Source organism: Dendropsophus ebraccatus, chromosome 2 (assembly GCF_027789765.1).
Source record: "Dendropsophus ebraccatus isolate aDenEbr1 chromosome 2, aDenEbr1.pat, whole genome shotgun sequence".
Taxonomy (NCBI): Eukaryota; Metazoa; Chordata; class Amphibia; order Anura; family Hylidae; genus Dendropsophus; species Dendropsophus ebraccatus.
In genome coordinates this window covers 171988637-172014064 of record NC_091455.1, presented here as the reverse complement: position 1 = coordinate 172014064, position 25428 = coordinate 171988637, and the positions used below count along the sequence as shown (strand labels likewise).

Genomic DNA, 25428 nt, shown 5'->3' with positions numbered 1-25428 from the left:
CATGTCGTGTATCCACCAGCTTCTGCGCCAATGAGGGACAAGCAAACAGAAACCATCATACAAAATGTGCCTTACTGGAACAATGTCACTCATATACAACTGAATGCTCTCCTCATATGATCCTATGATTTTGGTAAGAAATGTTTTCTGTTTTTTTTTTTTTCTAAACCAAAAACAACTTTTTTTAAAGGAATAAAGTATACATTTACATAGGTGTAAAAACACTCTGGGTTTATAAAAAGTAATCTAGAGCCATTCCTGCAGCTCACATACAAAATCTGTTTTTGTCATTTCATCCAAACAAGGTAACAAATGGTACCCTCATTCTACTTCTCTGGATGACGTGTGGCAAACTAAGGCCTAATTTCTTTTAAGACTGCCCGGGGGTAATAGTTCACACAGAGGTAAACTGACGCCTCCGCTGACAAGTGGCAGCAAATCATTTGTTACATGGTTACATTTAACTTAAAAGGGGTACACATTGTAGTGATCAAACACATAGTGCTGTAAGGCACGTCTGGCCTCATGTTAACAGCAGAGCGTTCGGCTCGGAGCTGCACACCATATTGAAACTATGCAGCAGGTTTTTGGTCTAAATTTACATTTTCTTATTATGCATATAATGCACATGGGAAAAGATCAAATAAAACATCCGATAAAAAAAGTAGATCAAGCTCAGGTTGCATGTAAAGGGCCTTTTACATGGGGACAGCTGTCATCTGATTGGCCAATTACAGCAACCAGCAGAGAAATGAGAAAACACTAATATGTCAGCTGACTGCACAGATCACGCAGAATCCTATCAATAAGCACCAATCGCCTTGTACACAACAGAAGTCGTTATCAGGCAGTGGTCTGGTCCTGTAAGTGGACCCCAAAGCTGGGTACACATGTATTTTAATACGTTTTTGATTCTCATTTTAAAGCACTACTGAACGGAGAGGTGAAGGTTCTGCTGTTCAACCAGGACTGCAAGAGGTATTGACAGCTCGAGCACTATTACCACCAATATACTGTACTGTGTGTCAGCCATACTACTACTACCCCTAGCTACTATACTAAAAATAAAAAGGAAAAAAAAAACATTTAGCATCATCGCATGCGTAATGGCACTATTAAATTATCACCTTCTAAATTTTGCACGGTAAACAGCCAAAAAAAAAAACAAACAAGTGCAATTGTCTTTTATACAAACATGGTACCAATCAAAGCTACAGGACCGTAAGATAGCATAGATAGCAAGCCAGATTTATTACACAATGGACAGAGTAAAAACGTGGGGCATTATATCTACAGTTAGGGAGGGTTCTTATGGGATATATATAATATATATATATAAATAAATATATATATATATAAATATGTGTGTGTGTGTGTGTGTGTGTGTGTGTGTGTGAAGTATCGAAATAAAAAAAAGTATTGTTATCGAACTCAAAATTCTGGTATCGCGATATCACTAACTTCTATTGGAGTCTCTGTGGCGCAAAAACAGACAGGGTAAGTGCAGGTCCTATTTTGTCTGCATCACAGATCAGCGGAAACACACTGATCCGTTTTACAAACAGATGAGTGGTCGCCCTCATACAAATCCATAGGTCCTTTTTTCGTCAGTAAAATCAGGTCCTGATTTACAGGTAGAAAATAGTGATGTGTGGATGAGGCCTTCTAGTATTTCTCTGTGTCAGTCCTATTCCTGTTCTAGGAAAAACTAAACTCTTTTTAAATTAGTTTTGAAGCATTAGGCTATATTCGCACAACAAATTAATTTAATTAACAATGACCATTCTTTTCAGTGCAAAGAACGTCCGTTGGTAATTAAATGAATACCTTTGCATTGATTTCAATGCAACAACGGCCATAGCGTATTCACGCATTATACACTATGGCCACTGTTGAACTGCGGCCGCAAAAAATAATGAGCATGTCTATTTTCTACGGCCACAGTTCGGCGAATAGTTTACATCGTGTTCACTTAACTCAAATGGGGACTCATCCAAATGTGAATGGCTGTGTCAGCCACAGGAACATGCAATACAGTGGCCGTAGCTTGCCGCTTACAGTGGCTATAGAAAACTATGGCTGCTGTATTATCGTGTGTGAACATAGCCTAAAAGAGAAATATATCAGTCTGTCATTCGAAAAAAACGTATCTACAATAAACAAAGGTACAGTAAAAGCAGGGCATACATATAAAGGAGAAGTCAGGCAAAATTTTTATTAAGGTATTGTATTGTCCCCCCAAAGTTATACAAATCAACAATATACACATATTACGGGAAATGCACATAAAGTGCTTTTTTCCCTGCACTTACTACTGAATCAAGGCTTCACTTCCTGGATAAAATGGCGATGTCACGACCCGACTCCCAGAGCTGTGCGGGCTTTGGCTGCTGGAGAGGATGATGGCAGAGGGATGCTCAGTGTCCCTCCAGTGCCCTGTGTCCCTCAGTGTCCCCCTGTTATCATCCTCTCCAGGAGCCACAGCCCGCACAGCTCTGGGAGTCGGGTCGTGACATCACCATTTTATCCAGGAAGTGAAGCCTTGATGCAGCAGTAAGTGCAGGGAAAAAAGCACTTTATAAGCATTTCCCGTAATAGGTGTATATTGGTAATTTGTTTAATTTTTAGAGGACAATACAATACCTTAACAAAAACTTTCGCTGGACTTCTCCTTTAATTATTCAAGAGAGTTGGCATAATTTATATTTTTATATAAATTTTTAGTAGCCTCTGAGGCAGAAATAAATAGCATTATAATGGGGGGGGGGGATTAACACATTAAAAAAAATGGATTTCTCCTGGATGGATTTCTGGACACAAAAAAAAGGTTAAATACTGCCAAAAACTTCAAACCCCAAAGCAGGATAACGAGGTGGCAATTAGTTAGGAGTTAACAAGCTGCAGATGAGATGACAGCGGTCCTATAACCAGCACTTCCTACACAGCCTCCTCCTGTCCTTGGGCACAGCACGTCAAAAACTAATCTCAGCAATTCTCATTACCGAGGAAGCCTAGGACATGTTTTTTTTGCATACTACTGCACTGGTTTCCAAAAATCTAATGGCCACACTTTCAGCTTTCTGGCCACACTTTTAAATTGGAGTATTGGTCTAGAATTCTACAATTCTAAAACGTCCACATACACTTCAGTGAAAAGTCAGCCAAACCTGCTTAAAATGGTCCCAATGACTGAGTAGGAACATTACTTTATAGCAGAGGTTTTTCTGCAAAAGATCTATTGATAGCCTATTATCCAATGAAAAGGCTATTATTAGTTGATCACGGGGTGCTGACGCCAAATTGTCACTTACCCGGCACCACCACTACACTGAGTACTGAACCAAATGCTTCTGGCCTGATTCTCAGGGTAGTGTGGGCGCCAAACAGCCGATCAGTGGGGGAGCCAGGTGTCAGCAACTATTGATAGCCGACCAAGGCTGTAATTGCATGTGCAGCCTTGGTTTTCTGTACAGTTTTTCATATGGGTTTCAGGGATGAAAGGAGCTGGGAAATATAAATAAAGGACCAATACTACTACTTTCTGCTAGATCCACTTATGGCTTTGATTCAGAAAACTGGATGTGTGTTCAAGCCTAAATATATACTGAAGGACCAAAGCACTCCTGTTTAGGGTACAAACACACGTACCGGACCCGTAGAGGATTTCTCCCTGCTAATTCAAAGCAAAATCCGCTTCGGATCCCTATTACATACTAGTATGGATTCTCATAGAAAGTAAGTGACAACCCGGTTAACCCCCTGCCGGCCAGAGCATACATTACCTGCTCCACTACTCCTGCTATGGGGGTTCCAGGCGTCTGGATGACCCGTTCAGCCAATCAGTGCGCTGTGGCGGGGCAGCACACTGATTGGCTGAGTAGGACGTCTAGCCAGGAACCCCCGAAGCAAGCCGGGGCGTGGAGCAAGCACAGCATGCTCGGCCTGCGGGGTTAATTGGGCTGTCACTTACACACTCGTAATGACAATCCCGCTAAGAGTATGGATTCTCACAGAAACTAACAGGCACGAGATCCGCATTGGATTTTGCCGCAAATTTTCAGCGAGAAATCCGCTGCGGGTCTGATACGTGTGTTTGTACCCTTACTGTAGTACCTGGAATCCAGAAGTGCACAATATGATATTTATTGCAAGATCATTTTCCAAACCAGTGAGTATGTAGAGGTTGTGGTGCCTCGGTTGAACATATTAGGTTATAGACTCCACAATGGCCAAAAACTGCTTTGTCAGGATTCCCAACTAAGGAAGTCTTTAGATGCTTGGCTTTGGCATCTTTAGTGCTGCAAACTACAATGTCTGCATGCTTTTTACATTGTCTGCACAGATTTGTAAGTATTGGGCAAAACTAAGCCTGCCTTGGCCACCAGTATATATACCGTATTTAGATCTCTTTCTATTTGTAATATTTATTTCCATGTTCAAAGAGACAGACCTGAGCCCATTTATGATAGTCTTTCCCAAATGTCTGAGGACAGGACCCTAGTATACAGCCAGCACTACTATACACAGGTTAATTTATAACAGGGTAAACCAATTTATACTGTACATTAAAGTGATATTGTCACCTCCCATGCTCTATGTCAGGAGTAAGAAACCTTGGAGCTCCAGCTATTGCAAAACTACAACTCCCATTATGCCTGGACAGCCAAAGTGTCCAGGCATGATGGGAGTTGTGGTTTTGCAACAGCTGGAGAGCCAAGTTCTCTACCCCTGCTCTATGTGATGAGCATATCACACCATCCACAAGCTTAGATGCTGCACATTCAATATATACCTGTATAACACTTTTCTGTGTCTTCTTTCTGCTCTAAACTTGCTTCATTTTATAGACGGACAGTGGCACCTAGGCTGGGCTTCATGGCAGTCAGATCATCTCTCCTATATGGACGGTGGCACCTAGGTGGGGCTTCATGGCAGTCGGATCATCACTCCTATATGGACGGTGGCACCTAGGTGGGGCCAGCAGTCGGATTATCTCTAATATGTGGCACCTAGGCTGGGCTTTATAGCAGTCAGGTCATCTCTCCTATATGGGCAATGGCACTTGGGCTGGGCTTCATGGCAGGCGGATTATTTCTCCTATATGGACAATGGCACCTAAGCTGGGCTTCATGGCAGGCGGATTATCTCTCCTATATGGACAATGGCACCTAAACTGGGCTTCATGGCAGGCGGATTATCTGTCCTATATGGACAATGGCACCTAGGCTGGTCTTCATGGCAGTTGGGGCATCTCTCCTATATGGACAGTGGCAGTTGGGCTCTACCTCCCGGGTGAGTAGACGGTATAACTGCCATGAAGCCGCACCTAGGTGCCACTGTCCACTGATAAAATTAAGTGATTTGAGGGCAGATATAAGACTAAGGGCCCTATTACACCAACAGATTAACAGATTTTTTCAGGCCAAAACCAGAAATGGACTAAAAACAGAGAACAGATGATAAAGGAAAGACTGAGATTTCTCCTCTTTTCAAATCCATTCCTGGCTTTGGCTCAAAAAATCTGTCAGATAATCTGTTGGAGTAATAGAATGTGCAGCATCTAAGCTTGGGGATGGTGTGGTGAACCACGCATGAACTAAGGGGGTGACAATATCACTTTAAAATAAAAGGGTAGTATTCACACAAAGCCATGATTGCAGCAATAAAATGACTCTTCTTGGACACAACTACATAAAATGACAATGTTATCATAATAGCAAAGGCCAAACTACTACCATCAGGGTCACTGGAAGGAGGAAAGGTTTTCTTTTGACAGCTGTAGGTAAATACAAATGACTACGCTTGAAACATAGCTGTCTGCTGGAAACCTCACACCCATAAATCACTTGTAGCTCTAACACCCCCAATAAAAGAGCCATTGACTTTAAAGGTTGCTTTTTAGTAATTATTTCAAAGGATGAAAATTATAATGAGATCGCCATATGTCCCCCTCCCCCCCCCCCCCCCCCCCCCCCCCACCCCCACCAACTAACAGGTTTGTCAATGCAACATTCTTTACATATAGATGCTTTTAATTGTTTGCAGTGGAAACTACCTTATATGTTAAATTAAAGGGGTTATCCAGAGTTACATAAACATGGCCACTTTCTTCCAGAGACGGCCCCATTCTTGCCTCCAGCTTGGGCGGGGGTTTGCAGCTCAGTTCCATTGAAGTGAATGGAGCTTAATTGCAAACTGCACCTGAACTGGAGACAAGAGTCGTGTTGTTTCTGAAAGAAAGTGGCCATGTTTTTGCAGCACTGGATAACCCCTTTAAGCAAATATATGAATTTAGCCATTTTGTAAGGGCCAGTTCACACTGAGTAAATTCAACAGAATTCCACAGCAGAGAGAATTTACATGTCAATACTGTCAGCAGAGAGCAGAGGCACGTGAGCCCTCCCATAGATTCTGCCCTTGACACTGAGGCAGGCAGGATTCCGCGGTGGAAAGCTTCGCCGCAGAAGTCCGACAAATTTACTCAGTATGAACTGGCCCTAAAAGTGTACAGACAGAGTAGGCACCAAACAGTGTAGTGCCACTATTTGCCATCAGCTATAGCTGTGTAACATGTTAGGCCAACGGGTGAAAACAGTTAAAATGTGTACTCATCTGCCCTGATGCTGCTCCACCACTGTTCCAACCAGGGCCGCCATCAGGAATTTCGGGGCCCCATACAACCAAAGTGTCTGGGCCCCCCACATTAATAAAAAAAAATTGTGTGTTTGACCCACGCCTTGCTGGGAGGTATAATTTGGTTCAGATCAATTCTAGAGAACTGGCTCATATTCCCCATTTTCCCCAGTGGCTTAAAATGTAACCTCTGTTATACAGTTATAAAATTGTAGAAATTAAATGTGAACAAGGTGCAATTCAAACAGACACTTACTTGTATAGCTGCCTTTTGTGCTCTGTATGCAGTGCATTATATTCACCCCTGCAACGTACAATTTATAGCGTGTCTACAAGCCCAGCGGGGCTCATTATGATGGAGACTAAAACTTATACAAGAGTGGGGTAGGGGTTCCCCTGTATTCAGAATGCTGGTGAGTACTAGGCAATGCCCCGTTTGGGGTTATTGAATTTCGAGGGTCTGGGGGGGCTGTTTGATTTGTATATGTTCACCAATATCCCCCCCGGTATGCTCACTAACATAGAATATGTTGATAAGGCTAATATAATGAGGCTGTTCCATGTTAGTGAGCATATACAAATCACACAGCCCCCCAGGCAGACTAGTTTAGCTCACCCAAGCCAGTGATAGCGAATACATGGCAGTGAGAACGCTTTCTAGGAGATCCTGTTTGTGCAGCAGAGGTGTCTTTATCCTGCTCTGCATAGACCCTCGAAATTCAATAATCCCAGACGGGGCATTGCCTAGCACACAACAGCATTCTGAATACAGGGGAACCCCTACCCCACTCTTGTATAAGTTTTAGTCTCCATCATAATGAGCCCCGCTGGGCTTGTAGACAAGCTATAAATTGTACGTTGCAAGGGTGAATATAATGCACTGCATACAGAGCACAAGATACAGCTATACAAGTAAGTGTCTATTTGAATTGCACCTTGTTCACATTTAGGTTCTACAATTTTATAACTGTATAACAGAGGTTACATTTTAAGCCACTGGGGAAAATGGGATATATGAGCCAGTTCTCTAGAATTGATCTCACACACAGACACCAGCACACATGTATACAGACACCAGCACACATGTATACAGACATACAGACACCAGCACACATGTATACAGACATACAGACACCAGCACACATGTATACAGACACCAGCACACATGTATACAGACATACAGACACCAGCACACCAGGGCACGATGAAGTTTGAACTTCTGCAACCTGGAGAAATCACCTGATATCACCTGCAGTCCTATGTAACACCACATAACACAGTGGTATCTCTGAGTACAGATAATGTAGTAGATTTCACCTGCAGTCCTATGTAACACCACAGATAACACAGTGATATCTCTGAGTATAGATCATGTAGTAGATGTCACCTGCAGTCCTATGTAACAGCACAGATAACACAGTGATATCCCTCTGAGTACAGATAATGTAGTAGATTTCACCTGCAGTCCTATGTAACAGCACAGATAACACAGTGATATCTCTGAGTACAGATAATGTAGTAGTCACCTGCAGTCCTATGTAACACAACAGATAACACAGTGATATCTCTAAATACAGATAATGTAGTAGCTCTCACCTCGGGGCACTCCTACTAAATGATGTTCTACAAAATAAGAAAACCGTCATACAGTGACTCACAGGTGACGTCTTCTTTGATCTGAGGCGTCACTTTCCCTTTTCCTCTCCATCCGGCCCAGACCTCCATGATGAGTCCTTCCAGATACGTTTCATCCCCTTAGAACCTGCGAGACAAACAATTTAGGCTCCGCACATTTCTAGCAACTTCCTTTCCTTTCTCCCCCCTGTAGGCTCCCATAGTAACTGCGCTGTGTGGGATGCCCCCTGTATGTAGGATCCCCTGCTGTGCCCCCTGTATGTAGGATTCCCAGCTGTGCCCCCATGAGCTAATAATGCCCCTAGAGGTGGCCCCCATGAACTAATAATGCCCCCAGAGGTGCCCCCGTATACTAATAATTCCCCCAGAGGTGCCCCCATGAGCTAATAATGCCCCCAGAGGTGCCCCATATACTAATAATGCCCCCAGAGGTGCCCCCATATACTAATAATTCCCCCAGAGGTGCCCCCATGAGCTAATAATGCCCCCAGAGGTGCCCCCATATACTAATAATGCCCCCAGAGGTGCCCCCATATACTAATAATGCCCCCAGAGGTGCCCCCATATACTAATAATGCCCCCAGAGGTGCCCCCATACACTAATAATGCCCCCAGAGGTGCCCCCATGAACTAATAATGCCCCCAGAGGTGCCCCCATGAACCAATAATGCCCCCAGAGGTGCCCCCCATATACTAATAATGCCCCCAGAGGTGCGCCCATACAATAATAATGCCCCCAGAGGTGCCCCCATACACTAATAATGCCCCCAGAGGTGCCCCATATACTAATAATTCCCCCAGAGGTGCCCCCATGAGCTAATAATTCCCCCAGAGGTGCCCCCATGAGCTAATAATGCCCCCAGAGGTGCCCCCATATACTAATAATGCCCCCAGAGGTGCCCCCATATACTAATAATGCCCCAGAGGTGCCCCCATATACTAATAATGCCCCCAGAGGTGCCCCCATACACTAATAATGCCCCCAGAGGTGCCCCCATGAACTAATAATGCCCCCAGAGGTGCCCCCATGAACTAATAATGCCCCCAGAGGTGCCCCCATGAACTAATAATGCCCCCAGAGGTGCCCCCCATATACTAATAATGCCCCCAGAGGTGCGCCCATGAACTAATAATGCCCCCAGAGGTGCCCCCATGAACTAATAATGCCCCCAGAGGTGCCCCCATATACTAATAATGCCCCCAGAGGTGCCCCCATATACTAATAATGCCCCCAGAGGTGCCCCCATATACTAATAATGCCCCCAGAGGTGCCCCCATGAACTAATAATGCCCCCAGAGGTGCCCCCATATACTAATAATGCCCCCAGAGGTGCCCCCATACACTAATAATGCCCCCAGAGGTGCCCCCATATACTAATAATGCCCCAGAGGTGCCCCCATACGCTAATAATGCCCCCAGAGGTGCCCCCATACACTAATAATGCCCCCAGAGGTGCCCCCATGAACTAATAATCCCCCCAGAGGTGCCCCCATATACTAATAATGCCCCCAGAGGTGGCCCCATACACTAATAATGCCCCCAGAGGTGCCCCCATACACTAATAATGCCCCCAGAGGTGCCCCCATATACTAATAATGCCCCCAGAGGTGCCCCCATACAATAATAATGCCCCCAGAGGTGCCCCCATATACTAATAACGCCCCCAGAGGTGCGCCTAAAAAAAAAAAACATCTTACTCACCTAATCCGCGCTGTGCAGGTAGCAGCTCTTCCTCCTCCTCTTCGGGCTCCATCTTGCGAGCCGCAGGGACGGGACTTCCGGCAGACGTGATGACGTCACATCATCACGCCTGCCGGAGGGGCACATGATCACGGCCCGGCCTCCCATAGGCTGCTAGTATGAAGTGCCGGCAGCCTATGGGAGAGAATACAGGAGGAGGACGCTGACAGGTCCTTCTCCTGTATTCTGATCGCTTTAATGTTCCGCCCGCTGTGCGGGCGGAACATTAAAGCGATCAGTGCATCCCGAGAAGCTGCGTGGCCGCAGCTTTTCGGGATGCTCAAAAACAGGTGGCAAGGGGGGCCGTGCGGACCCCCCTAGCGTAGCGGGCGGGGGGCGGCGGCCGGCGGTCCCACCGGGCCCCCCCCCCCCCGTGTCTCTCAGGGTCCGGGCCCCATACGGCAGTACCAGTTGTACTGCCCTATCGGCGGCCCTGGTTCCAACAATGCTGGGTCCTGCTGCTAAGCACTTGCTGGTGTCTGTCTTGACAAAAGGAGGTGCCCACTTAGCCAATCACTGGCCACAGTGGCATCTTGACTTGTCATCCCCTTGTGACAAGACTGAGACAATGAAGTGGTTAGCAGAGGGACCGGCACTGTTGGAAGAGCAGCAGGAGTTTGGGGCAGGTGAGTAAGTTTTCTTTTTTTACCCTTTTCTATCACAACCTAAGCAATTTTAATATAAATAGGTTTCCCCAGACATTCACCAAGTTGTTGCTTTTCTTGTCCAACATATTGGAAGTGAATATAAATCAATTGTACCCTAAAACCAGCAGAAACTCCTGCTGGGAAACTACAACTCTGACATTTGGGATGTCGGGATGTGTAGCTTAAACGCCATTTAATGAGATACACCAATGACCACACTTCTCCCTGCTGGTCATTCCCAGAGCATTTTACCACCTTAAGGTCGTCAATATAATGCAATGAATCATTCAGTGAACTTCCAATATTGTAGAACCCTTATCCTGTTGTGACGCATGGGGAGAAGTGGAGCACTTTTCTTTCATCTTATTTTACAGGCTGTTAAGCCTCTCTCTAACCTTGAAGCACCAGTGGCCATGTCCTGATGGCTAGTGTGAGCAATAAGATCAGAAGCTGCCGGACACTCACCCTGTAATTATCCATTAGCACCACCAGCCATGGTTTTATGGTCTTCATCACATCAGAAAGCAAATGTTTCTCAACTTTGGATCCATCATGAAAGGTCAGGTTACCAACATGGATGGATTTCCTCACTTCTGCAAGCGCCAAAAAAGATCCAAAGTACTCCTGGTCTGTCGGCTCCTGCAAATAGCAAATGCATTACAAAAAGCTGTAGATTCAATGTATTTAAAGCAAAAAGAAGTTATGAATACATAAAAGTAATGATACGTTCACCCTGTTTAATAACAAACTGTATATTCATCCTTCAATGTTAAAAGTGGAAAAACAGTATTGCCTCAATGATTTTACATTTACAAGCAATTTTGTCATCCATTGAAGTCATTAGGACAACAGATGTAAAAACGGACGTAATTAGTTGTCATTACTGTCAAACATGACAGACAACATGCAGACAGGTGGGATCATGTCATCCTCGTGATCCTGCACTCAATAGGTTCCAACCTCTCCTAGTCGGGTCTTTTGGGTCTGTTAGATATTTAGGGCATTATGCCCTCTGTCCACTTTTCTTTTTCAATCTAGTATTTTTTCTTAAAAAAATACCCCCATCCCGAGCATGTGTTTATTTTTAGAGTATAGTAAAGAAAAAGGTCAAAAACATTGTGCATATGCCACCACAGTAGATAAAACGGGTACACTTGTCCAGGCCAACACTAAAATAAAACATGTTACAACTAGGGATGGTCCGAAACTTCCGAGGTTCGGGTTCGTACAAACCCGGACTTTCGGCAATGATTCCCGCCGTATTAAACCTCCGTGGAGAGGGTGGATAAAGCGGGAAGACCGCCTGGAAAACTGGGATACAGCCTATGGCTGTATCTCGGTTTTCCAGGCGGTCCTCCCACTCCCTCCCGGTCCACCCTCTGCATGGAGGATTAAGACAGCGGGAATCATTGCCGAGAGTCTGGGTAGGTACGAACCCGAACCTCGTCAGGTTCGGACCATCCCTAATTACAACTTAAAGGGCTCGAGCAGCACTGAAACCAACACCAGCATGTGGTGCACAAAGACGAGCCTCTTGGCACACCTTGCACTGGAATAATATCTTACAGGGGAACTACCAGCAGGTTCGATGAATCTAACCTGCTGATGCTCCCTATAGCACCAGGGATGCTGAGGAGGAAGGTATGCCTCTTACCTTCTTCCTCAGCACCGGTCCCTCACTGTAAGACGTTGTAAGCTCTGTTACAGAGCACCCTTAGGAGCACTATTGTGTCATTTGGCCTGCCTCTTCTAATGAAGGGGACAGGCCGGATGACGCTTCAGTGCTTCTACAGGGGCTCTGGAGCAGAGTCTACCCCGGCGCCGAGGAGACACATACCTTCCTCTTTAGCGTCTCTGGCGCTATAGGGGGCTACTATCATGTTAGATTTGTTTAAAAATCTAACTTGCTGTGTGCAGTTATAAGGTACTGGAACCTGTTCACACTCCACCAGAGAGGTGATCGGTTTTCTTTAAGGACTGTATTACAAAGCCCGATTTTCTATGTAAGCAAGCTCACTTACTGAGCCCATTAAATGGCTCAATGATTGTGCACCAAGGGCTGCACAGACATAGTTAGCGCTCTACGTACTTCCCTTGCTGGTATTATAATAAGGTTATACTTACCTTTCCAGGTTCAGCCGGTGTCACCCTGCCAGTTCCCTGCTCATACTGAAGTGTCAGCGGTGGCTGCAGTGAGTGGGAAACAGGCAGGAGGACACCGGGGAAGCCTGGAGAGGTAAGTAAGTGTAGCTTTTTTTTTTTTTTTTTTTTAATACTCTTTCATAAGCTGCAGACTGAGCACCTGCTGTTACACGTAGCGATGCACGGTTGGCTACATGTATGCCACTTCATAGGCATTCAGAAGCGTGTCTCTATAGTCCCCCACAAAAATCTCAGTATGAAATATAATCTAAATTTTAGGTATATTTAGCATTGATTGAGTCCTATGGAAATACCAGCACCAGTTTTCCCAGTGCATAGATGAAACCTGTGTTCTATTACTATATGAATAGAATGGAGACTACTTAGCGGCGGCTTCATGTGAGGTCCATGCATTTCAGATATTTTTCTTCATCTTCATTACAGGATGTACTAATCTATGCTGCCACTCTATTGAGTAATACTTCAGTAAAAACCAAGAAATGTGTTACCTGTTATCCTGCGGTACCTTGGGCTAAATGTATTAAAGTCTTAATGACTTTGCAGAACTATTCTTCCTAGATTTCTGCATCATATTAGCAAATCCATTACAGGCTTCTTATTCATCGGTTACACTAACCTGACATTGGAGAAAGTTGAAATAATTGCTGCAGCCTGTAACATTTTGATAGAAAGAAGGATATGAAGTCCTATCTCCATTCAGTATGGCATCAAAAATCTATTAAAAGAAAAAAAAAAAGAACAAAATTTAATTATTTTTAAGCTAAGTAGCAAAGTCATGTAAAGCTTTTTTTCTGTACCTCTAGAGGGAAAACCAAGTAGGCAATTCTGAGCAGGACCGCCCCTTGACTTTATAAATGCATCAGAGTATTTGTATGTCCCAGCTAAAGCCACAATGTTCTAAAAAGAACTTTTCATTTGGCAATTGTGCTGTATGCAAATCAGGAGTATATAGTCATGGAGGAGGAGAAACGCTGCTTACAGTCATGTAGGTTGCGCCCTGGCTCACTAGAGGTCCTTAGGTGAAGGGAAGTCATCAGAACTCTGTCCAAATCTCTGCACTTAGGAATATCAACTGAGCCGACAGGGAGTGAGGAGGGTGCGACCATAATGACTGCAGGCAGTTGTGTCTCCTCCTCCATGACCGCATACTCCTAATTTGCACCACTTTGTAATTTACTTCATAAAATGGGTTGTCCGAACAGGAAGCTAGTACAGGTGATTTTAATAAACTTTGTAATTGGGTTGATTAGGCAAATATGCCATTATCTGCATTCAAAAAGCCTTTCCCCAGGTCCCCCTCCCTCCTCTCTCTCATTCACTGTTCATTATTAGGAAATCTCAACTCTTTCACATCAGTCGGGTCCTGTCTTTTCTATGGAGAGGGGAGGGGGAGGAGGGAGATTAGTCGGCAGCAGAGAGCAGAGAACAAAGGATTACACAGTGGGAGCTGTGTGAAAGCCGGTATTCAGAGGTCAGAGAGATCAGTGCTGACTTCAGAGGAGATAGCCCAGTAGCTGTAAAATAACTCTTTAATTGTTCTGTTTTGGTGCCTTATCTCCCTCCACCCCTCCCCTCTCCATAAGAGAACCATGAAGACAGGGGGGAGAGTTTCAAACTGCTTTTTCATGATAAAAATGCATTTTTCGGCTAATTACCCCAATTACAAAGGTTCTTAAAATAGCCTGTACTATTGATTTCTGCAAAAATTACACAGCTCTGGTCCCGACTTTTTGCAGCTTATGTGTTTAAGGACACAATGTCACATTCCAAACCTGAAAGCGCCATGCAATAGGAACCAGAACTCTATACATAACATTTAGTTCCCCCATTACCAGTTCTGGCTGATACCATTACAAATACAGGATATACAACCATACATAGAATACTACTATAAGATACTGAAAGTTGGTTTCAGACAACCGCACCACAGGCAAAGTTTACTGCCAGTATTATGGCTGCAATACAGAGACTACCTGCTTTACTACTGAGTCAGAGAAATATTCTTTTCTTTTATTGTCACATGTAAACTTTGGTAAAAGACAAACCACATATAGCAGAGAGCGTCCACTACGGCTGATGTTCTCTGAACTGAATAGTTCTTAGTGAAAGGTCACAGAGTTCAGCAGAGCTGTAGAGGGTCCAGGTATTTCGGCCATATCACACCCAGCTGAAACTGGCCTTAATGTGCTCTGACTGGTTGACTGCAAGTCCTTACCACAGAGACAGCCGTGACCTATAGATTGTTAAAGCACACCAAGTTTTTTTTGTTTTTTTTTTATAAAGCTGCATGATTGTATTAAAGGGGTACTCCAGCAAAAATGTTTTTCTTTCTAATCAACTGGTGCTAGAAAGTGCCAGATATTTGTGATGTACTTCTGTTGAAAATCCCCAGTCTTCCGGTACTTGTCAGCTGCTGTATGTCCTACAGGAAGTGGTATTCTTTCCGGTCTGGAGCGCAGGAGAGGTTTTCTATGGGGATTTTCTATTGCTCTGGACAGTTTCTGTCACTGACAGAGGTGGCAGCAGAGAGCACTGTGTCAGACTGGAAAGATTACACCACTTCCTGCAGGACATACAGCAGCTGATAAGTACCGGAAGACTGGACATTTTCAATAGAAATACATCACAAATATCTGGCACTTTCTGACACCAGTTCATTTGAAATAATTTTTTTCTCTTGCCCCTTTAACCCTTTAGAGTGATTTTAGTCTCAATGTTACTGGGTCCATGGGTGGTACTATGGTAAACAGCAATTTTTCACTTTTTCTTCAGTGGGCAGGACAAGAGCTGGGCTGTTTTGTAAGCAGTACTCATACCTAGATTTCTTTCCCTTAATTCTATGGCCAATCAAAACACGTACACGTACACCTCTCTGCTATGCCAACGACATAGTGCTGGAGTGCAATGGACTGAACAGGTTGGCACTGTGCTGGAGGATGACTTAGCCAATACACTACTATTGGGTTTTCTGGTGCACTGGGTGCTATGTGAGCAGGTAAAAAAAAAAAAAAAATTAAATAAAAAAAATCACAGCTACTCATAGTAGCCATTAGTTTAACCCATTCCATCACTAATGATGGATTGTTTATCCATGATCTTTTTGTAATCATAAGGAGAACTCTCCAGCTATTGTCCCTGCAGACACTTTACCCAATCAGAAGGGGACCCAGACAAAAAGCAACAGCAGCTAGGACAGGGGTATCAAACTCAGGCCCTCCAGCTGTTACAAAACTACAATTCGCATCATGCCTGGCCAGCTTTAGTTTTGTAGTTTTGTAACAGCCAGAGGGCCTGAGTTTGACACCCCTGAGCTAGGGTCATACTTTCATATATAAAACATCTATATATAGATTTTACATTCTTATAAAGCACAATGCATAATATGCCATCTATTATTATTTTACAGAGCATGTAGCGCTTCACTTAAAATCAAGTTTTGTGCATGAAATACATAACAGGCAAGGCAGACTAATGAAAAGCATTCTGATTCTGAAGCATGTATGCCCCCATGACATCACCTTGGCTCTAGATTCCTAACACATCCATGACAACAGCAAAGCAATACATATGCTCTCAATTACAGCCATACAAACAAATAGGCCTCAGCAACTCTGCGCCTGGGTCCAAAACAATGGCAAATTCTATTATATAGTGGATAGTGGTTATGAAACTTTGCTAAGTTGTAAACTTAAGCCAGACAGGTTTTTACATCATGTCATGTATTCTTATGAATTAATATTACAAAGCCGAGGAATACAATAGGTTTTATGACATCAAGACTAATTTAATCACCGAGATAAACTGAAAGCTGAATTAAATAGGTTTGGTTGTTTGTTTTTTAATTTCCTGTTTAGAATTTTTCAAAAATCCAATTTTAAAATTAGAAATGTCAAATTTATTTTTTTTTGCTCCCTGCCAGTAACATTATATAAAGAACTGTGGGGATCCTTCTCTTACCTGGTGGCTTTATACCTCAGTACAATCCTGTGCCCCCAATGCTGTTCACCCATATGACTGTCCAAATCACTTAATTGCTACTGCGTAGACAAAGTCACTTTCTCTATGCCTTTCTTTGGGCTTCACATTTGGATGCTTGCTAGTGACTTGTGGTCCACACGGTGGGATTTGGGCAGTCACAGCATGGATGAGCGGCAGTACAGGTACAGGAGTTGCTACAGTCACCTAAGAGAATTACTTCCTGATGTCCACAAATACATTATATAGTTGGCCAGTTCTACAAAAGTCAGCTGTGAATGCTCCAGTAATATGTATGGACACCTTTATGAACATGGCAGAGCGTTGTGCACACAGCCTTTATGCATACATACCACCCTTAAAGCAGACCTGCCAGCAGAAAACAGAGGTTTACATTAGCCTATGGCCAGTTAGGGCTAGTCATCATGATTCCAGACATACTTATTTAAAATCCACACTACTTTCTAGTGTTAAGATATAAGCCTTTTTGTTAATATGTAAATGAGGCTCAAAAGCCCAGGAGACGTTCCCCAGCACGGCAAGAACCAAGGTAGCCACAACCCATGTCCTCTTTACTACTTCCACACAACCTGCTTGCATTCATCTATCCTGTTTGATTTAAATCCACTAGATAAAAAGGACATGGCTTGGACCTACCTGGGCTCTTACTATTCTGGGGAACGCTCCCTGACTTTCGAGCCTCATTTACATATTAACAAAAAGGCTTAGATCTCTGTGCTAGAAAGGACTATGGAGGTTGAAGAGGTATGCCTGGAATCACAATGACTAGTCCTAAAGGAAAGATTGAGACTTCACCTCTTCTTAATTCCATTCCTGGCTTTGGCTTCAAAGTTCTGTCAGATATCTCTCTCTGTGTAAATGCACCATTAGACGAGGTGAATAATGGGGCAGCAAGGGCTGCGTGAACACCATTAGCGATGTCCATGCAGCCCTTGCCCAACCCCCTGACACCTTACCTCTCCCTGATCCCTGTGAGATGACCGGCCGCTCAGACGGCCTGCTGCCACCGGGACCAGGAAGCTGCGGAGCACAGGAGAGAAGACTGGGAGCGGTGTCAGGAGTGTCAGGAGTTTGGGGAATTGTCAGCTGTGCATCGATATTAAAACCTAAAACAATCGGCCGATGATCATTGTCATTGGCTGATCGTTGTCTCTATTACACAGACTGATAATTGGCCTGATTTGGCCGATTATGACTCCGTGTAATAGGGCCCTAAGATTAAAGGGGAACCACTCACAGAAAAATTGGCCATAAAGCTAAGGAAACGTGCTGGTACATCAGCCAGCAAGCTTCCTAACCATCCCCCTGTACCCTCCGTCCCATGAACATTCAGCCCGCAAAGTTAGTTTAATCACGTCCCGCGCTCTATGCAAATTACCATACAAGTAGTCACGGTGGGCGGGCAGCTGGTCAAGCAGTCACGATGGGCGGGGGCTTCGTCAAGTAGTCACTGGGTCCTGGGCCGGCTCTGGCACTGTAATCACGCCCCTCCAGGCGTGTTGTAAAGCGGTGCCTGGTGACGTCACTCGGGGGGGGCGGCATTGCATGTCGGCCACGCCGACGTCCTTACTAAGCTGCGCATGCGCAGTGCAGCCTGAGAAGACGTTGCTGTACTGCGCTTGCGCGGCCTAGTACAGCAGCGGCTTCACCCACTGTACTGTGCATGCGCAGCTTAGTAAAGACGTCGGCGTGGCCGACGTGCAATGCCGCCCCCCCCCCCGAGTGAGTGATGGTTAGGAAGCGTGCTGGCTGATGTACCAGCACGTTTCCTTAGCTTTATGGCCAATTTTTGTGTGATTGGTTCCCTTTAAACTGGGATACTACAAGTAACTAGTATGGGCTACCATATGTTACATTATTAAGCTGGCAATTCATGAACAGCTTTTCTGATTCAGATTCCAGCAGGACAACATCTGCAAAGAGTTTGCATGTTCACATTGGTTTATCTCCAAACCCAGAAAAATCAATTCATTTCCATCTAAATTGCGGCTAGTTTATGTAAGGCGTTTGAAGTAAAGCAATTAAAAAAGATAATAAATAAACCTAAGATGAAAAATACAATACTCACCACAAATAAGGCCCTGTGGAAAAATCTAATCTCTGCATTAACCTTGAAATTGCTGGCAAAATTGCACCACCACACAAACCAATGTGATTTCACATGAAGGGACACATTTTTTACATTGCCAATACATACGTCGAAAGCATCGATCCACTTCTGCTGCTGGATATATTTTACTGCCAGGTCACATTGCTGCTGGACATAGTCCCTCTGGTTTTCGTCCACCATGCCGGTCTGGTACATGAAGTCTGCATAGCCACCCAACATCTGTTCAACACACACAACAGTCATTAAAATAAATGATTCCCCTCACTGCATGGTTTATGTTTAATCTACACAGTTAGGGCAATTAGAAATGTTCAATCCTAGCCTAAACGTGATACAGCAACTTACTTAGTAATGCATTGTTAACAAATGTTTCAGATCATAAAGTCTAAAGGGAACGTGCATACTTTATCAAAACAGCCTGCAAGGGAAGAAAGGAATTCCACCTCCTTTTGTAGATCAAAAGAACAGAAAATTGAATTAAAATGCCCTACCACTTCAGGATCACAGAGTCCGTCTCCAATGGCAATCCCCTTGAAGTTGATTTTAACCTTAGCAGTTGGGTTGTGAGTGTGGATATAATAGCCGATAGCAGGAACATACTTCCCAGCGTAGGACTGAAGAAAAAAAAAAGCATATACTAGGTGAGCAATAGGCATATAGGAACATGTAACAGACTTCTGAATAGGCAGCATCTGCACAGGCATAATGGATGGACTCCCACTTTAATAGCTAGACCCCACTGTTGAAGTTAGGCTGGGTTCACACTACATTTCTGCAATCAGTTTTTTTTTTTCATTTTTTTTTTCAAAAAATGGATAAAAAAAAAAAAACGGATGCATTTGTGTGCATCCATTTTTCCATTGACTTCCATTATAAAAAAAAAAGTGGATCAAAACAAATGAGTTTTTTTTAACGTACGCCAAAATGTAGTCAACCTCATTTTTGTGTTAGTTAAAAAAAAAAAATCCATTTTGATCCGTTTTTTTAAATAATGGAAGTCAATGGAAAAACGGATGCAAACAAATGCATCTGTTTTTTTAATCTGTTTTTTTTTTTTTTTTTTTTTGTTAAATAAAAAGAGTTGCAAAAACGTAATGTCAACCCAGCCTTACAGTCCACATCACTAAACTATTGCTAAAATAACTTTGGTTCAGCAGAACTGTAAGAGGCCCAAGTGCTGTGGCAGCTATACAGATTCCAATGTAAGTAATCCAGTATGAAACTAGCCCTATATAAAACTGCTATTATAGGTCCTGCAAGGATTGCCACCCAGCTTTCCCTGACTCCTGAAATAATATATGGGAGTCAGCAAGTAGCCTCAGCTTGCCCAAACATGAGACTAAGGGGTAAGGCGTCTCCTTAAGACCACAAAACTGACATATGGTGCCATATATTCCATGCAATGCTCCATGGGGGAAAAAAAAAAGGATTAAAAAAAAGCTTGCGCCCCACTGCCACCTATAGGGGACAGCATCTCTTCACATTAATATTCGGCCTTTAAATAGCCATGAAATATGACGTGCTATTGTATGTCAAGAAGAAAGGGGTTTCTGGGGTTTTGCCTGTGGGCAATACAGGGCAGGATGCTGGCTGGCTAGGTGAGAGGCCTTTGACATGTGACTGAAGGAGAGAATCCCCAGTCACGTTTCATGGCTCCTTCAAGAGTAAGAGTCATTACAAATAACTCCTGACATGTCAAAAGTTACTGATCGCAGTGGGTCTGACTGCCAACCACTCGCTACTTCCGACAACATAGCCTCATAGACTTATTGTCGGAATTAGCTGATTAGGAGATACAGCCTAGCGTGTCTCACCAGTGCGACCAGTAACACTTATTTTTAATGACAGTGAGAGACAAGAGTCAAACACTGATTTAAAGGCATGCTACTTACAATAGGTGGCAGTGATGAGTATGCTTTACCCTTCTGGATGAAAGCTACTTTGCATACATTTTATCAATGGCCGCATGGCTTAGAAGTCTTACACTGTATGTAGTCATTACATAAAAATAGACAAAAATATCATACCAGCAACCAGTGTCATGTTAAACAGCTGGCAGAAACTAGAATGCTGAGGATTGCTGCATTACTTCCAGAGAAGTATCCTTACCATGGAGCACAAGGTGCCAACATGGATTGCTTCTCTTCGCTCCTTTCCTATTGACTGTATACACCTATTCACACACTGACTGCCTGGCCATAAACATTGCACTTCAATGTGAATGGACATTGGAATTGAACTTAAATAACACTGGTCTGTCTGTGTTACCAAGCTGCTATTCTTCTTTTAATCGTCTGCTGCCACTATACAATGAAGATCTCCTCCTGCTGGGTAGTTAAAGCTTCCTTCTCAATGCAATAAACTAGCAAGTCAGGCCTGGGGATACGAAGAACACAAGAATGCCGGCAATATTGAAATGCCTCTGCACATAGTGGACCCAGAAGCCATAAACTGCATGGTAACATTTGTCTACTTATCCCAGCAATGTATTAAATTTATCTCTTTCCTGATGTTTTTTTTTTTAGTTTGGCAGCAATGATCACCAGGCTTGCTTCACGTGTTTTGCAAGGGGAATGTTTAAATGCATTATATAAGTATTTAAAGGATTTCCTGGGGTCTGGGCAAAGAATTTACACAAAGCAACAATGTTGCACTACTACGGTATTCTAAACATGTATGGCTATGCCTTTATTATTGTAGCATCCCTTTTATGTTGCACTTTATGTACTTCTGAGTGCAGCAAGAGAGGGCAGACTGGAGCAGCAGCCAATATGGGTAGTAGACTACACTTCTACTCCAGGCTGTCCTCCTTCCCAGTATTCCCTTGGCTTTTACATAGCGAGTCTCCAGCCTCTTGTGCACTTACTGCATTACATACTGTGTGCCCTCTCTGCCCTAATTCCCATCCTCTTCTGTTTCATAGACAAACTACTCCTCCCCTTATAACTTCTGGTGCTGCAACGGAGCATGTGCGACCAGCAAGCTGAAGAGGAACTACAGGTCGTAACCTTAGGAGACAAACTATAATCCTCACACACTGGGTCAGCAAGTGGTGAGCAAATATGTGGGAAAGTACTGATTTTTTCTTTGTATCACCTACTTTAAATGAAGCATAGTTTTGTGTATTGGGATACCCCTAAAAGTATTACTTTTTTAGGTGTGATGCACAACTTAGATTCAAGGAACACCAAAGATTTGTTAAACGTTTCCCACCTCAAGCCATGAACTAAGGCTCGAGCAGTAGTGCCGATGGGCCAGAAGGGCAATTGTTGGTTCATTTATGGAGACTTTCAATCAATGCATTAAGCCTTCAGCCGCACATGCCCTATTAGGGTATGTTCACACTGAGCAAATGGAGCGGAATTGTCAGACAGCATCTCTATGGGAGAGCTTGCGCGCCTCCGCTCAAAGAATTGACAGGAGCGGAGGCGCACGAGCCCTCCCATAGAGATGCCGTATGACACTGAAGCAAGCGCCATTCCGCCCCATTTGCTCAGTGTAAACATTCCCAAACATGGCGGAGATATGTGGCTGATGATCTTTCGGCAGGTTGCAATGGCCCAATGAGCATGTGCCTGTTTGTTGCCTGATCCCTAGCCCTATTACACGGGGCAATATTAACCAGTTTGGTCAAAATTTCTCCCATGAAATATGGCCCTAACCTATGTTCCAATGTTGTACTATTAGAGATAAATGGATAATCATGTTAAAGAGGTTATCCAGGCCTAGAAAAACATGGCGCTTTCTTCCAGAAACAGCAGGACAAAATGTCTTCAGTATGGGTCTGGTTTCGCATCTCAGTTCCATTAAAGTCAATGCAATATGACAAACAACCTGTGGACAAGGGTGGTGCTGTTCTTGCAGGTAGCTGTACTTTTTCTAATCCTGCATATAAGGTATGCGATCATCTTTCACTCAATACTCACTTCTCCTGTGGCATAAAACTCATTTTTCTGATATTCTGGAAAGAGCTGGAAAAACTGGGTGAGTGCACTAAAAAGTAATTAAAAGAAATGCTATAAATTAGATTACAAAGTAAAAAAAAAGAGCCACATATAAACCATTGTGCGATTTGCCCAATATTCAATAACAAAGCTTACAGCAGGCTCATATGAGACAGATGTGAGTCCACTGTATTTGTTAACTCTCCTTTCTCCTCACCAATGATTGATAACCAATGATGTATATATCAGCAGTATGTGTGTCAATCAGTAGTGAGGACACTCAGACACATAACTTACACCCATACGCCCACTGGATTCCTCTTTCTAGCCATTATGCATAGGGCACATTATGTGTGGTACAGTAGATACATAATGTGTCGCCTCTTACCAACAGTATACTTTTCATGAAGCCTTTTAATTAATGTAAAAACTATACCTGTATAAATCTCTGCCAACATCATTCTGATCCACCGCATATCCTCGGTCGTCTCTTGTGAAGCTAAAACCAGTTCCAACCTAAAAAGGTCCAAACAATGCAATAATATATTATACGATATTGATAAAGCTGTGACATCAGCTACAGTGCTGACATCTACAGGCCACACTAGGTACTGCACACTTTTAGAGTGAATTCAGATGCTACAGGTCAGATTTTTGTTATGAGAGCTAGTGGGATCCCAGATGTCAGACCCCACCAATGATAAGGTGATTGCATATTGCCAGGATATGGCATCACTTTATAAAGTAGGATAACCTCCAGAACATCATCTTTTTAACTATAGTTAAGCGAAGACACAATAAAGCCATCATGCAAACATAGCCCCTCTCCACAGAATAGGAGATAACAGGCTGATCTCATGGAGGTCCAACTGTTCCGACCTGAACTGAGGTAAACTTCGCCACACAGATACGCAAGGCCTTCACTCCACTTAGGGCCCTATTCCACGGGACGATTATTGTTCGCATAGTCGTTAACGATAAACGATCTAAACGACTGCTATTGTGAAAGACCTGAAATCGTTCACCCATTTACATGGAAAGATAATCGTTACTCTTGCAGTCGTCTTATCACCGCTATTGTGTTCCTCACTACTGCAAACAACCGAACGACTTCTTATTCAATGCGAACAATTTGCGAATGAGCAACAATAAAAATCGGTCCAGGTTTTATTAAACGATCAACAATTTTTCGTTCAGTCATTAACTGCTATTCAAATGAACGATTATCGTTTAGATTTGAACGATTAAACAATAATCTGAACGATAATCGTCCGGTGGAATAGGACCCTTATTCTCTTTGTAGTGTCCGAACATTCCTGAGCTCAGCACTTCCTATGTTCAGAAGTGAATATCCCTTTAAGAGCTGACATTTGTTAAATAGAATAAAATAAATAAATAAGACTTACAGGATTATCAATATACAACACTGAGTATTTGTTTGTCCAAGAAAATTCCCGATGAACCACTAGAAGGACACAAGAAAAAAGGAACATGTGGTCAGTACCAAACAATAACAATATCCCCAAAGCAGATGTTGTTCCTTTACAAATAACCCCCCTTGTTTGGATGAAGTGGTGAACTCCCATAACCACTACCAAAACAGGCTGCTCTGTATAGTTACACAAGGAGAAGACGCCTGACCCTTCATATTCTGCATTTTTTTTTTTCTACCAATTCAATTATTACAGGGATTGCTAAAACCTTTAGCACAAAAAAAATGTAACTCTAATCAGACTAAAAACTAGTCTGTATTTTTCAGCATAAAACAAATTCATGCGTGGTGAGTGATCTAGATACATGTCAGCAATTTTTTTTAATTAAAGGGGTATTCCCCCCAATAGCTAAAAAAATTAAATGCTCCCAAACCTAGCTGATCTTACTCACCAAGTCCCCCTGATAATTTTGAGCAGTCTCCAGTCTTTCTAGCTGCAGACGTTCCTGAGTTACAAGTTTTTTAAAAAAAAACGAACTATATCCAAAATGGCGCCGGCCAGAAAACTACATCTCCCATCATGCAATGCTTATGTCTGATTGGTACATGATGTAGCAGAGCTGATATCCACAAGATATAGCAGAGCTGATATCCACAAGATATAGCAGAGCTGATATCCACAAGATATAGCAGAGCTGATATCCACAAGATATAGCAGAGCTGATATCCACAAGAAATAGCAGAGCTGATATCCACAAGATATAGCAGAGCTGATATCCACAAGATATAGCAGAGCTGATATCCACAAGATATAGCAGAGCTGATATCCACAAGATATAGCAGAGCTGATATCCACAAGATATAGCAGAGCTGATATCCACAAGATATAGCAGAGCTGATATCCACAAGATATAGCAGAGCTGATATCCACAAGATATAGCAGAGCTGATATCCACAAGATATAGCAGAGCTGATATCCACAAGATATAGCAGAGTTGAGTGAGTGGCATGAGCGATGTAGCAGAGCCGGACGAGCGATGTAGCAGAGCCGGACGAGCGATGTAGCAGAGCCGGACGAGCGATGTAGCAGAGCCGGACGAGCGATGTAGCAGAGCCGGACGAGCGAT

General features: G+C 43.4%; 1 protein-coding gene across 4 annotated transcripts in view; it reads right to left on the bottom strand.

The window, feature by feature from the left end:
• The window catches only part of CPVL (carboxypeptidase vitellogenic like), a 136113-nt gene that overhangs the window by 73431 nt on the left and 37254 nt on the right, over positions 1–25428 (bottom strand). For all 4 annotated transcript variants that reach the window (XM_069958729.1, XM_069958730.1, XM_069958731.1 and 1 more), the window contains exons 5-11: positions 24276–24334; positions 23306–23385; positions 22852–22918; positions 19417–19539; positions 19013–19144; positions 13436–13534; positions 11122–11295 (exon numbers count right to left, since the gene is read on the bottom strand). In XM_069958729.1, the coding sequence (XP_069814830.1) occupies positions 11122–11295; positions 13436–13534; positions 19013–19144; positions 19417–19539; positions 22852–22918; positions 23306–23385; positions 24276–24334 (734 nt within the window). The remainder of the gene's footprint in view (positions 1–11121; positions 11296–13435; positions 13535–19012; positions 19145–19416; positions 19540–22851; positions 22919–23305; positions 23386–24275; positions 24335–25428) is intronic.